The sequence below is a fragment of the Miniopterus natalensis genome, chromosome 11, assembly GCF_054644295.1.
Source record: "Miniopterus natalensis isolate mMinNat1 chromosome 11, mMinNat1.hap1, whole genome shotgun sequence".
Lineage (NCBI taxonomy): Eukaryota > Metazoa > Chordata > Mammalia > Chiroptera > Miniopteridae > Miniopterus > Miniopterus natalensis.
The window spans coordinates 68,869,869-68,885,748 of NC_142091.1; the positions used below are offsets into that span (position 1 = coordinate 68,869,869).

The window sequence follows — 15,880 nt, forward strand, 5'->3', positions numbered from 1 at the left end:
TATTTTACACATTAGGTAAGTTTTACACCCACCTTTATTTTTTTACAAATTATGATCAAAGTTGTACAGATTAAACTGTGACCTCATTCTTTTCCATCAGTGATTATGTCAGAGAGCTTCCTCCAAAACAAAGCATGAACATCTAACTTACTTTTCCTAATTAGCTGCACAACATCTCAAAGAAAGAATGTTTCTTTCTCCTAATAATGCAGACTCAGGTTGTTTCCTTTTATTTCCTCTACAAAACATGCCGTAGCATTTGTCTCTGGTTTTCCTACTTCTGTAGCATAGATTTCAAAATGTAAGGCAGCCAGGGCAAAGATAATGTGCATTTTAATAGCAATCATCAAATTACAAATTACTTTATGGAAATGTAGGGATTCACACCTTTGTGAAAATTAGCTATGGATAAAATTCTTGTTCATATCCAAATGGTAACCTTACTAGCCCTGCACATAATCATTTTAATAGATGGGGGGGGGGGTATCACCTAGTCATTTTTTTTTTCATTTACTTGAGCAACTGTGAAGTTGAGCAATTGTATATCTATATAACATATTTATTTATTTTTTTGTTTTTTAAATATATCTTTATTGATTTCAGAGAGAGGAAGGGAGAGGGAGAGAGAGAGCTAGAAACATCAATGATGAAAGAGTCATTGATCGGCTGCAGCCGGCAACCCAGGCATGTGCCCTGACCGGGAATCGAACCCTGATCGCCTGGATCCTAGGTCAACGCTTAACCACTGAGCCACGCCCGGCCGGGCTATATAACATATTTAATCTATGATATAATTATATATATTTAATTTGTGGCCATTTGATTTCTAGTTTTATGAATTAGCCACTCATTTCTTGCTTTATTTCTCTGCTGTGTTTCATTTTCCTACTGTGTTTCATACATGTATTCCAACATTTTCCTGTTGGGATGTTAACTCACTGTGAGTCCTTATGTAATTATTCTCTCACTTTCCATTGTTCAACTTTTAACAAGGTCTACCAAAGCTTTCTTTTTCTTTTTTTCTTTTTTTTAATATATCCTTATTTATTTCAGAGAGAGGAAAGGCGAGGGAGAGAGAGAGAGATAGAAACATCATTGATGAGAGTCATTGATCGGTTGCAGCCCACAACCCAGGCATGAGCCCTGACCGGGAATCGAACCCCGATCGCCTGGATCCTAGGAAGATGCTTCACCCGCTGAGCCACGCCTGGCCAGGCATACCAAAGCTTTCTTAATGAACTCTGTTGATCTTTGCTTTTCTGGTCTGCAATAAAATATCTTCCCACATATCAGACTAAATAAAACTTTTGCTGGATTTCTTCTGGCATAAATTGCATTTTCTGTTGTATTTTCCATCATTTCACAAAGGACAAGACTGATGTAATGCAACATAAACAGTACTTCAGTCTACAAGTGCCCTGGTAACAGGCAGACTCAGGAATTTTCTAACTCTAATTTCCCACCCATTCCTGGATCACATTACTGCATTTTTCTTTCAAACTTGCTCCTGAATGCATTTTTCACCTCCTTGTTTCTCAGACTGTAGATGAGGGGGTTCAGCATGGGGATGACCACAGTATAAAACAGAGAAATCACTTTATTGATATCTAAGGAGGAACCTGAGCCAGGCAGAACATAGATATAGAAAAGAGTTCCATAGAGGATGGAGACAGCTGCCAGGTGAGAAGAACACGTGGAGAACGCCTTCCTCCTCCCATCAGCAGTATGGATCTTCAGGATGGCCACCAGGATGCACACATAGGACACCATGATGATCAGCCCACTGAACAATACGATGGCTCCAGCCATGATGAAAAGAACCAACCTATTGTTCTGGGTGTTGGCACAGGCCAGGGAGAGAACAGGGAGAATGTCACAGAAAAAGTGGTTCACCACATTTGGACCACAGAAGGGTAAGCAAAACGTGAAGGTCTCTTGAGTAATGGCATTTAGGATGCCCATGGCATAAGGCCCTGCCACCAGCTGCACACACACCCTCTGGGACATGATGACTGTGTACAACAAAGGGTTGCAGATGGCTATGTATCGATCGTACGCCATGGCAGCCAGGAGGAAACACTCAGTCACTGCAAACTGACCAATAAACCACATCTGAGCAGCACAACCCATGACGGAGATGACTTTTCTCTCCAGAAAGATGTCCCACAACATCTTTGGAGCAATGGAAGAAGAGGACCCAACATCCACAAGGGACAAGTGGCTGAGAAAAAAGTACATGGGGGTGTGGAGCCGGGAATCTGTCCAGATCAGGGCAACCATCCCCAAGTTCGCCCCCAATGTGACAAGATACACAAACAGAAAGATCAAGAAGAGAATCATCTTGTCTGGAAAATGATCTGTTAAGCCCACAAAATGAAACTCAGTCACTGCTGTCTGGTTCTTATCATCCATTGTTGGGTGGAAATCTGTAATGAGACCCAAAAAATAACCTTTGTTTCATAGATGAGCAATTAACAAAGCCATATAGATTTTGGATCCATTAGCTGCCATTAATATATCTCTGTTCTTCAGATAGTGTTTTATAGCCCAATTTTAATTGTCTTCTTATACTAAACCACTCGAATGCATACAAAGTTTTGGAGATGTACATATAACACCTCTGCATTTGCTATGCACCTTTATCAAATCCTTACATGCTATAAATAACTTTTTTTAAAATCATGAGAAATATAACAAGCATTCATGGAATTAGTCAAACTCCTGGGTTCTAGGTATGGCTATTTTACTAGTTATCTGTGTAACCTGGGCAATTTATACTTAATGTCTATGGATTATACTTATTTTTTTACCTGTGTGGATAATCTAATGTTGCCTTCCAGCTCTTCAGTGTCATGACTTTAGACAATGACATTAGTTTCCATTTCCTTTCAGTAGAGTGGAGGAATAATGATTAGCTCTGAATCCACGTCTCAGGAAAACTGTAAAAATAAATAACATGCACAAATCCTCCTTGCATTCAGCTTGGCCTGGTAACTCCATAAATGAAATGGGAAAGTCCTCCTACCTCACACCTATTATGGATTCCTTCTTCATCTTAAAAACATGCTAATAAAAACCCTTGACCTGCTATATGTCATTGTATGCAACATACTTAGAAGGAAACAGACCTTAATAGAGAAGAAAATAAAGTATTAAAAATCTGGCGTGGCTCAGCAGTTGAGCATCGACCTAGGATCTAGGCGATTTGGGTTCGATTCCTGGTCAGGGCACTTGCCCGGGTTGTGGGCTCAATCAATGACTCTCTCATCATTGATGTTTCTATCCCTCTCTCTCCCTCTCCTTTCATGTCTCTCTGAAATCAGTAAAGATATATTTTTTTTTAAAAATCTGAATTCATATATTTGTTCACTTATTTCTTTATTCAACAGACATTTTTTGACTACTCACTGGATGCCTGGCAAAGGCCTAGACACTGCAGCTATATTTGTGAAAAAGACATAGTACTTGCAAAGCAGATACAAGACTATAAGACTGTAATGAATATGTGTCCATTGGTCCTCTAAGGCTGCCGCAGCAAGTAACCACAAACTTGGTGGCTTAAAACAGCAGAAATGTATCTCCCACAGTACTGGAGGCCAGCAGTGTGGAATCCAGGTGTCAGCAAGGCTGCACCCCTTACAAAAGCTCTAGGGGAGAACCCTTCCTCGTCTCCTCCAGGTTCCGGTGCCTCGTGATGATCTTTGGCTCATGGCAGATCAACACCATTTTCTGATTTGGTCTTCCCATGGCCTTTCTCTCTATGTGTCTCTATGTCCTCTGCTCCTTATATAAGGTCACGGTCATTGGATTTAGGGCTCACCCTAGTTCAATATGACCTTAATTCAACTTAACGAGAACTGCAAAGAGTCTATTTCCAAATAAGGTCATATTCTGAAGATCTGAGTGGACATGAGTATTTGGGGGACACTCTACAACCCGCTACAAGGTGTAAACATATCACAGAGAGCAAGAAGTGCTATGGAGAAAGAAGAAATCTCAGCTCATATGCCACCGTGTGGGAGAGCAAAGCAGACAAGAATCACAACGAGCTGGAGCCAACTGCACCTAGAGTCAAGCGCTGGCTCCGCATCTTCCTGCACATCCGGCTTTGTCTTCTCAGTGTAAGTTCAGAACAAGTGAAGAATACTCGGCTCGCAGGGCTGTTTGAAAGAGTGGGCTAAATAAAGCATGCCGAATACCTATTACATAGTAGGTGCTCACAAAAATCAACTCCCTGCTCATTTTCTTCTCTCTTTAATTAAATTTTTCTAGAACCTCAGGTCACTATTAGTTTATCCCTCAGCATGATTCCGTAACCCAACAAAATCCCTTTAAACAGCATTTATCAAACATATTACATTATTTCCCAACATAGAGCAACCTGAGTAAAGCAATTCTGCTTTATTAATATTTGTATGCCCTGTGCTTATCAGATTGCATGGAGGGGACTAGATAATTTAATAAACAAATGCCAGAGAAAGAAAATTATCACTATAATTTCAACACTATTTTTCTTCAACTGCACATTGTCACAGGACAGTATCATATTACAGTTATGAAAACAACATATATGTCAGTCTGATTCTCAGCAAAGAAACATGGAGAGACCAGGTAATAAAAAACAGAAACAAAAATAGTGACACCCGGCCGGGCATGGCTCAGAGGTTGAGCATCGACCAGGCGATCGGGGTTCAATTCCCTGTCAGGGCACATGCCCAGGTTGCGGGTTGCAGCCGATCAATGACTCTCTCATCATTGATGTTTCTGTCTCTCTCTCTCTCCCTCTCCTTTCCTCTCTCTGAAATCAATAAAGATATATTTTTAAAAATAAAAAAAATTAAAAAAAAACAAAAATAGTGACAATCTCAGATGATGCTGTCCTCTTATTTGGAAACATGAGTTTTAGGCTGGAAATAAAATAAGGGAACATGCCTTCTTGTCTTCATATACTGAAAGAGCTGTTCTGACAAAGGGCTATTATGAGCAATGGCAGTTTTACTTTTTTCTGAGTAGCTGCAGAAGAAAAATGCTGTCCTGAGGGATTTCAACTGTAGCATCTTAAATTTAAGCTCAAATGGGTAAGAAATTTTTCAAAATTTAGAAAATTCAAGAGTGAATAGTTAGTTGCTTTGGGAGCCAAAAAGATCAATTTAGGGGACACACTCAGACAGCAACTTGTCAAGAATATTGCAGAACTAACGAAGTGAAGGAGCTGAGCAATTCTTCTGTAAAACATTTGTACACCTGAGTTCTGTCATCTTATTAAGTACATTGCCCCAGTTCAGGGTAATGAAATGTTTTTTTATTTTCTCATGTTCCACATGCACACAATTCAAGATATCATGATGAGTACATAGTCCTAATGTTGATAAGTTCTGATTAACATTGCTCATAAAATTAATATTTCTCATAAAATAGGAATAGAAAAGGAGGAGCAGACCATTTCAATTGACTCAGAAAAAGTCCAGGTGTAGGACACAGTGGAACAGCCATCTGAACACTGCATTCAGCCTGTGGTCCATGAATCAACAGCACCAGCATCACCCAGGAGCTTATTAGAAATGCAGACTCTGAAGCCTCATTCAAGTCCAACTTAATCCAAACTGCATTTTCACAAAACCCCCAGATGATACACACACATTAAAGCTTCTAAGCACTATCAGAGTCAGTTACATTTCTCTATATATGAACCTCCCACTGAATCACTTGTGTAAACAGGGATAATATTTGTCCTGTGATATCTAATAACATTAAATATAAAATTGAATTGTCGTTATGGCACAACTGTAGTTGGTAAAAGTGGTCACATATTTTAGGTCCCCAATAAATTATTTATGGAAGGTCCCTGTGAATTGTGCTTGCTTTTGTCATATAAGTGAATATTACTTAATCATATTTCTTATACAATTCTAAGCATTCAACAGAAGGATGATCCACTGCAGATAACATTTTTATTTGTTTATGAATGGGCTCATATAATTACAGGAAAAGTAATAAAATAGAATTCACAAATAGTTTTGAAAATGTATATGTCAAAAAACCACCAGCAGTGGAATACTGCTCATGCTACATCATGAGATTCTAAATAAAATGGAGAGATTGAATGAGCATTTGGTTCACTCAATAAGACCTAAAGATTTGGAATTTAGGTTTAAAAATCATGTAAATTTTCTGTTTAGTGCGTAGGATGCACAAGAATATGTGAGGCAAGGTATTTTAATTGGAGAGGTTAAAAAACTAATTATGGCCATGTAACAATAAGTGTATAATTTTATGAATTTGTCTTACCCAAAATTCAGACTTATCTCTTTGTTAAAATCCCTTATTTACCTCTTTTAAATTCTTCAAAATCTGTGGACTTCTGGCCTCAGACTAGAAGAATTAAGTATCTCCAATGTGGTGTGCTTGAAATTTCATGAATTCTTACTTTATTCTTACCTTGTTCCATGAAGATGAATGATCTTTGTCCTGATTATGCAGGAATCTGCTAACACACATGAAATAATCCCTTGCCTTTTTCTGACTCTCATATTGCACAGTATGAAGTACATATGTTCATTGAAAGTTTGATTCAATTGGCATCTGATCCCTGAAGAACCCTGAACCTCAGAGTCTACATCCATAGAGAATAAATTAAAGTAAAATAGGTAATATGGAGCCTGAGCCAATATTACTTCACAATGGGAATTTTTCTCTCAAAGGAAGGCTTTTGAAAAAAAAAAACATTTTGGGGCCATCTTGAAAAATGGAGCAAAGTGTTTGAACAAAACACACTTGATGCAAAAAGACAGAAATTCACAATTCAAATACTATATCTGAGTGTTGGTGCAGGTTGTTTTGGGAGACTGAACATAAGCAGGAAAAAATCAAATGTGAAACAAAAACTACACATAGACCTGGGGTACCTGTTTTAGGTTTATTTAGAATGATGGGGGAAAGTCTTTGCTTGGGTTATGGACACCCAAAGTCCACTTGCAGGTTCACTTCTATACGAATAAATCATGCTAAGGGGTCAAAATCCCATGCAGACATTTCTGGTTACGAGTAAAATATACTACATTCTTAACTTTTAAGTCACTCATATTAATTTATGCTCAATAACAAGGTATTACCAACTAAATTCCGTATAACCTCTGATCTATATGTAATTAGAAATCAAAACACCTGGGAAAGTCTTAGTTTTATAGACAATAAAGATGAAAAGACATAACAATGCAGACTTTAAAAGCACAATTAAGCCGAGCCTGATAAATACACTACAAAGAAAAACACACCTTAGCACATCCTATTTAAACTGCCAAGGAAGGAAGACAAGTCGGCGGCGTGGGCGACAGCTGTGCCCGCCGCCTCCCGCAGCCACATCAAAATCACAACTAAACCCAGGACCACCGTCACTCAGCCTCCTGGGATCCGGCTGCACAGAAGCCCCACAGCCAGGGAGCTGAAGCAGCACCGAGAGCGGGAGGAGGGGCGGGGACGCGGGGGATCAGGGCTGAATCTCCGAGACCCGGCCGCGGGCCCACACCCGGTGCCCGGGGTTAAACGACGAGGGGGGGCCTGGGGGGAGGACGTAGGCGATAGAGGTGTCCCAGAGAAGAGAGGGGTCCCAGCCCCACAGCAGGCCCCCAGCCCAGGGCTCCAGGCCGGGAAGAGACGTCCCCACAACTCCGGTCTGTGAAACCAGCGGGGACTGTCCCTGAGGGTCGCGGAGGCTGCGGGAGCCCAGCAGCTCCTCTAAAGGGCCCGGCACGGACTCACACGGACGCTCCCTCTGAGCCCGGCGCCGGGCAGCAGCCTGAAAGGACCCGGGACACTCGGGAGGAACTGACCTGCCTGAGATCCGGGCGAGAGGCGGAGGGCGGCTTCCTCCCGGGCAGAGGGGCTGGCGGAGGCCATGGCTCCTTGGCGAGTCCTCCCCGCACAGCCGGCAGGCAGGCGCCATGTTTGAGTCGCCAGCACCTGACTCGCACCTTTGGCCCCGCCCCGTGACTCCCGGAGGCCCCGCCCCTCCCCACCTGCAGCTCATCCAGGCCGTTTCCAGGGGCTTTTCTGTGCAAGTGGCCTCTTGGGCCTCATGCTTAGGACTTTCCTAAAGTCTCTCAAACAAGCAGCTGCGGGCTCCAAACGGCTTCATAAGCGGCCCCAGGCCTGGCTCTAGCGGCAGCTGCGTTGGCTCATAACTCGGCCTCTCCTGGGCACCGCCAAGCCCAGCACAAGCAGCAGCCAACTATGGTTTGCTGTGTAGCTCATGCTGGGTGGCCCTGGGCAAGGCACTGGCACAGGCTGACTTTGCACCTCCCGGGAGGCCCCAGAGACAGTGCACCTGGTGGTCAGACTCAACCACGCTGGATTACAACCCTACCACATCCACGAGTGACACACTCAAGGGGTGCACTTGGTGAACACCAAAGCTCCACTGAAGCAAATCCTGCACCATAGGGGTGTCTCCAGCACAGCAGCTCTTTGGCTGTAGTTGACGCTGGTCCTCACAGCTGATTGGCCTGGGGGTCAATTCCTCCCAGGGACGCCAACAGCAACCAAGGCTCAACTACAACAGGACAGTGCACACAGCCCACACAGGGGGGCACCTAGAAGGCCCAGCTCAGGTGACTGGGGAGGCTGAGCCACTGGACCCTACAGGACACCCACTACACAAAGCCACTCTACAAATTCCAGGAGACATAGCAGCTCTACCTAATACATAGAAACAAACACCAGGAAGCAGTCAAAATGTGGAGGCAAAGAAACATGTCACAAAGGAAAAAACAGAAGAAATCTCTAGAAAAGGAACTAAATGAAATAGATCCAAGCAAGCTAACAGATACAGAGTTCAGAATAATGGTTATAAGGATGCTAAAGGATATTAGTAAGAGTATGATGAAAATAATTGAGAAAATTGATGATATAATAAAGTACCAATTTGAAATGAAGGCTACATGAACTGAAATGAAGAATAATTTACAGGGAATCAACAGTAGAGGATGCTGAGAATCAAATCAGCAATTTGGAACATGAGGAAACAAAAAATACCCAACCAGAAGAGCAAAAAGAAAAAAGAATCCAGAAATATGAAGATAGCATAAGGAGCATCTGGGACAACCTCAAGAGGCCCAACATTTGTATTATTGGGGTACCAGAAGGAGAGGAAAGAGAGCAAGAAATTGAAAACCTATTTGAAAAAATAATTACAGAAAACTTCCCCTACTTGAGGAAAGAAATAGACTTACAAGTCCAGGAAGCACAGAGGGTCCCAAACAAGAGGAACCCAAAGAAGCCCACAGCAAGACACATCATAAGTAAAATGCCAAAGGTTAAAGACAAAAGACAAACTATAGAAAATCGAAGATAAAGAAAAAGTCTTGAAAAAAGCCAGAGACAAAAGTCACCTTGGCCTGTAGTCTTCCACACTTGTCTCTACAATCATGTACATACACACATACCAATATATTTTACACATTAGGTAAGTTTTACACCCACCTTTATTTTTTTACAAATTATGATCAAAGTTGTACAGATTAAACTGTGACTTCATTCTTTTCCATCAGTGATTATGTCAGAGAGCTTCCTCCAAAACAAAGCATGAACATCTAACTTACTTTTCCTAATTAGCTGCACAACATCTCAAAGAAAGAATGTTTCTTTCTCCTAATAATGCAGACTCAGGTTGTTTCCTTTTATTTCCTCTACAAAACATGCCGTAGCATTTGTCTCTGGTTTTCCTACTTCTGTAGCATAGATTTCAAAATGTAAGGCAGCCAGGGCAAAGATAATGTGCATTTTAATAGCAATCATCAAATTACAAATTACTTTATGGAAATGTAGGGATTCACACCTTTGTGAAAATTAGCTATGGATAAAATTCTTGTTCATATCCAAATGGTAACCTTACTAGCCCTGCACATAATCATTTTAATAAATGGGGGGGAGGGGCATCACCTAGTCATTTTCTTTTCATTTACTTGAGCAATTATATATATATATATATATATATATATATATATATATATATTATATAAATTATATATATTATATATTATATATTTTATATATTTTTAAATTATATATTTTATATATTATATATATATAAAATCTAAATATAATCTAAATATAATCACATTTAATCTATGATATAATTATATATATTTAATTTGTGGCCATTTGATTTCTAGTTTTATGAATTAGCCACTTATTTCTTGGTTTATTCCTCTGCTGTGTTTCATTTTTCTACTGTGTTTCATACATATATTACAACATTTTCCTGTTGGGAGGTTAACTCACTGTGAGTCCTTATGTAATTATTCTCTCACTTTCCATTGTTCAACTTTTAACAAGGTCTACCAAAGCTTTCCTAATGAACTGTGTTGATCTTTCCCTTCCAATATTTGCTTTTCTTGTCTGGAATAAAATATCTTCCCACATATCAGACTAAATAAAACTTCTGCTGGATTTCTTCTGGCATAAATTGCATTTTCTGTTGTATTCTCCATCATTTCACAAAAGACAAGACTGATGTAATGCAACATAAACAGTACTTCAGACTACAAGTGCCCTGGTAACAGGCAGACTCAGGAATTTTCTAACTCTAATTTCCCACCCATTCCTGGATCACATTACTGCATTTTTCTTTCAAACTTGCTCCTGAATGCATTTTTCACCTCCTTGTTTCTCAGACTGTAGATGAGGGGGTTCAGCATGGGGATGACCACAGTATAAAACAGAGAAATCACTTTATTGATATCAAAGGAGGAACCTGAGTCAGGGAGAACATAGATAAAAAAAAGAGTTCCATAGAGGATGGAGACAGCTGCCAGGTGAGAAGAGCACGTGGAGAACGCCTTCCTCCTCCCATCAGCAGTCTGGATCTTCAGGATGGCCACCAGGATGCACACGTAGGACACCGTGATGACCAACCCACTGAGTATCACAATAGCTCCAGCCAAGATGAGCAGCACTAACTTGTTGGTCCAGGTGTCTGCACATGCCAGGGACAGCAGCGGTGAAATGTCACAGAAGAAGTGGTTGATAACATTTGGACCACAGAAAGGTAAGCAAAAGGTGAGAACTGTATGAGTCATGGTGCTTATAAGAGCCATGGCATAGGGCCCCGCCACCAGCTGCACACAGACCCTCTGGGACATAATGAGTGTGTAGAACAGGGGCTTACAGATGGCCATATACCTGTCATAGGCCATGGAAGCCAGGAGGAAACATTCGGTTCCCACAAAAAGACCAGAGCACCACATCTGAGCAGCACAACCCATGAAAGAGATGCCTCTCTTCTCTGCGAAGATATCACCCAGCATCTTGGGGGCAATGGAAGAAGAAGAACAAGTATCTACAAAGGACAAGTGACTGAGAAAAAAGTACATGGGGGTGTGGAGTCGGGAATCGATCCATATGAGAGTGATCATCCCCAAGTTTCCCCCCAGTGTGACAAGATAGATGAAGAGAATCGTGACAAAGAGGACAATCTGCTGATGGAGATGATCCGTGAGGCCCAAGAAGAGGAATTCAGTCACTGCCGTCTGATTCTTGTCTTCCATTTGATCATTTACATCCTGTATAAGAAATAAAAAATACAATTTATTTTTTTTAAATCAATCAGCACATACAAAATTATCTTTTACACGAATTACTAGTGTTTTTTATATGCATAGGAGACAGTTATAAAAACTATGTTGGACTGGTTGTCAGTGTTGCAGGGTTCTAGTTTCTGTCGGTTATGCACAGATCCCTTATAAAGTTGACAATTCATACTTGATTTTTTTTATTCACTACCCCCTAACGTCAAAAGAGGGGTCCAACTATGAAATCTAAAACTCCATATGATCTCACTTATATGTGGAATCTAATTAACAAAATAGACTGGTGAACAAAATAGGGCCAGAGACATGGGTACATGGAACAGACTGACAGATCTCATAGGAGAGGGGGTTGGGGGAACTGGAAGAGATTAACCAAAGAACATACATGCGTATATGCACAGCCCATGGACACAGACGGCAGTGTGGGGGAAGAGGCCAGGTAGACCGAGGCTAAGGGGGGGAAATGGGGGACATCTGTAACAGTGGCAACAATTTTTAAAAAGTTAACTTAGAGCTGGGGTAACAAAAACTCCCTTGGGTTCTAAAATCGTATTTGAAATTAGGTTTGGTCTCTGTATTTTTTTAATTTTTCAATCACAGTTTACATTCACTATTATTCTGTGTTAGTTTCAGGTGTGTAGTCTCGTGGTTAGACAATCACGTACTTCAGGGTGGTCTCCCTGATATTTTAAGTACCTACCTGGCTCCATACCTAGTTATTACTGTATTATTGACTACATTTCCAAAGTTGTACTTACCATCCCCATGACTATTCTGTAACTACCAATCTGTACTTCTTAACCCCTTCACCTTTTTCACCCAGTCCCCAACCCCCCCTCCCCTCTTTCAGTCACCAGTCTGTTCTCTGCATCTATACATCTCTTTCTATTTTGTGTTTACTTTGTTCTTTAGATTCCACATATAAGTGAAACCACAGGACATTTTTTCTCTGACTTATTTCACTTAGCATAATATCCTCACCTTCACTGTACGATAGTGTAATAATACTGGCCTGGGTATGCAGTTACCCGTGATATTGTAAAAATGATGAAAAATTCAGATGCTGTCAATAGACACTTGGGATCGGCTAAATGGAACAGAACTCAAGCCCTTTCCGTTTCTGTCCTGATGGAAAGGATAGCGCCATTCAGATGTTATGAAGACAATATTCATATCTGTGTATATTAACCTATGCCCTTTATAAGAGTTTTAGAAAGAAATGTATACAAGTGTCAGAGGGGTTGTTTCCCGTGGAGAAGATTATATGGCAGCACATGACAAGGATATTTATGTTTACAAAGGACTGCTCTGCAAATGAGAGATGAGATAGATTTACTTTTTGTCTCCACTACTGGAGACAGAAGTGGCACAAAAAATAAGAATAGAGAATTCCAGACTGGGGTTAAGCGGGGTATAGAAAACTCCACCAACCATTAATTCAAATAAAGGACTTTAATGCCTTGGGAGGGGCATTAAGATGCCCTTCCTCTGAGATTAATTAACCTATCAAATACTGCATGGCAACTTTCCCTGGCAATCATAGGAAAATAAGTATCTACCGTAGCTCAGCTGAGCTTCACCTGAAGATGATTTCTACCTGTGACTCCTATGAATGTATGAATAGATGTGGTTCATCAGAAAAATAAAATTATTTTCCCTAATTTGCCATATCTCTATCTAAGGTACATATTCTGACAGGTAATATCTGTTTTATTAATAACATGTAAAATGCTCAGCATTTTCATTTAGACAAAAATTTCAGGTAAATATTATTTCTTGAAGTCATTCATTGAGGAGGATACCAATCTGCTTAAAGTTATAGTAAGGATCCCAAGGTATAGCAGCATCCACAGGAAAAATTGTAGTTTTATATAATTTTTAAAATCAAGTGAAATAATCTCCTTTATCAACAAAAACAAAACACATACCGCACTTGGGTGATGTGATGATTAAGATGTGGAACTTGACATGTCACAGTGACAAAACAATAGTTAAAACAATGTTCATGGCTCTTGAAGTTATTATTATTTGAGAATGTTTTTTCCATAGGCAATTGCTCAGTAATGCCAGCTACTTGTGTCAGTTATTATTTTCAGGAACTTACACCTAATTTAAGGAGACAGGACCTAGAAGTAAAAAGAAAGCCTACGTTTCAAAGCAGTATTTGCTTGTTTCAAGACAAAACATGCCACAGAATTTCAGAAGAAGGAAGGATCACCGTGAGCCGAAGTGGTTGGGGAATTCTGCTTTGAGTTCGTGTCTGAAACTGTTCTAAAGTTATATCGCAACTTGCAGGCAAGGGTTTGAGTTTGTGGACATACCAGGCAAGTGTGTATGGTGATGGGGCAGGTGCTGTTTCTGTTGCTACCCAGCATGGGAACACGAATGAATAGACACTCTGCCTCTTTTATAAACAAGGGGTAAGACCTCTATGCCCTTTCCATTTCTAGAATTCTTCCTGGACATTGAAGTATCTCCATAGTATTAAAAAATAAAGAACAGTTCAGAGTTAAAAGGTAAAAGAAAAAAATCGGTTGGTTAGTGTCCTGAAGATCTGGACAAACACCAAAGACCACTCTGTTTGGAGGACTTAGGTGGTGAGTTCATGTTCACGAAAGTTTTTCCACCATGTTTCAAAATTTCTTTTTATCCAAAATGCAGGAGACTTACCTCCTTAAGAAAATCCTTTGTTTCCCACTAACTGTGTCACGGCGAATGGCAAAAGACAGGGTCTTCAGGTTTATATCAGAAAGTCAGTTCAGGAGATTTAATCCCCTGGAAGGTAATGACCTTCTGCAATAGGCATGAAGTCCTAAGCACTTGGTAAAGAAGATAAATCTCCATGCTGATGAGCCTGAGAATAAAGAGATGTCCCTTCCCCTGCACACAGACATGCTCAGCACAAAATAAGGGACACGCATTCCAGACAGTTTAAATGCTTTACAGCCAGGTCTCTGAATAATTTAAACTCCGAGAGTTTATTCCTGAGGGACAAAATCAAGGTGATCTCATTGGCATTTGTGCCAGATTTATTTCCAAAACAACGTTTTTTCTCAAACAGACAATTCCTGAAAAAATAATGCTTTCTCCCACCCCGCTGAGACTCTCCTGGCAAGAACAGACCCTCTTGCGAGCTATAGACAGAGACATGAGAAGTCACAAGCACCAGCCGGGTGAAGCCGTTCGCTGTCTGGATCAAATCCCAGCTCCGCAGCTTGTCCCTTTAGGAAAGTGGGTTCTGTTTTGTTTTGTTTGCCTGGTATTTTTGTTTGTGTTTAACTCTCTGTGCCTCCATGTTGTCATCTGTAAAATGGGGACAATGATAGCACCTTGCTCACAGAGACATTGGAAAAACTGATGAATTATTACATGCAACATGCTCACAAGAGTACATGCCACATGACAAGCTCTCATTCATATCAGTTGTCATTTTTAGGAACCTACAGCCTAGTTGTGGAGACAGGAGCTATGAATAAAAAAGAAAAGCTACAGTTCAAACTATCATTTGCTTGCTTCAAGACAAAACATACTATAGGATTTCAGAAGAAGGAGGGATAGTTATGAGCTGAAGTGGCCGGGAAGAGTTTTACCGCAGAATTTAGCCTGGAAACACATTGAAAAGGTTTGAGATTATTTTTGTGGGGTTTTTTTTTTAGCACATGTTCCACCAGCCAAACTTGTAAACCTGAAAAATTGTAAAGATGGGACATAAGTAGGAACCAATGCATAAAAATCACTGGAACATTTGCCAATGCGTTTTTTAAAATTTTTATTTTTAAATTACATTTGATGCACAATATTATATTATATTATGTTAGTTTCTGGTGTACATCCCTGTGGTCAGACATTTATGTATCTTACAAAGTGATCACCTCAATAAATCTAGTACCTGCCTGGCACCATCCATAGTCATTACACTGTTATTGACCATATTCCCTGTGGATACTTCACATCCCCATTTGGGGAACTTTTACAGGCCCCGTGGTTGGGGGCATCCTAGAAAACCCCTCCAAGGTGAGATTCATGAAGAAAGAATCAGAAAGTCCTGAGAGGCCTCTCTGAGCTTTGGAGGCAATGTTTCCACGGCTAGGACTATTTCTGCAGCCCACACACCCAGTGGCACAGACGGCTGCCTGCGTTTGTGGGGTGCAGAGCAGGGGGCTCTGCAGCGGGCCCCAGACACAGCACGAGCAGTCCTGCCGCTGGGCCACCTCCTACAGCAGACTCTGCGATACAAGCTGCAGCAGCAGGGAAAGCAGCAGTGTGGGGCTTCCTACAAGCCTGGGGGGGGGGGG

At 40.8% G+C, this 15,880-nt stretch overlaps 2 protein-coding genes across 2 annotated transcripts; both read right to left on the bottom strand.

The window, feature by feature from the left end:
* Positions 1–1,479: 1,479 nt before the first annotated feature.
* LOC107527617 (olfactory receptor 5G3-like) lies at positions 1,480–2,412 on the bottom strand. Its single transcript, XM_016200395.1, has one exon. It carries the CDS (start codon positions 2,410–2,412, stop codon positions 1,480–1,482), a length of 933 nt encoding a protein of 310 aa, XP_016055881.1.
* Positions 2,413–10,610: 8,198 nt separating this feature from the next.
* Positions 10,611–11,543, bottom strand: LOC148092064 (olfactory receptor 5G3-like). The gene has a single exon (XM_087822287.1). The coding sequence runs from the start codon at positions 11,541–11,543 to the stop codon at positions 10,611–10,613; it is 933 nt and encodes a 310-aa protein (XP_087678413.1).
* Between the last annotated feature and the right edge of the window lie 4,337 nt (positions 11,544–15,880).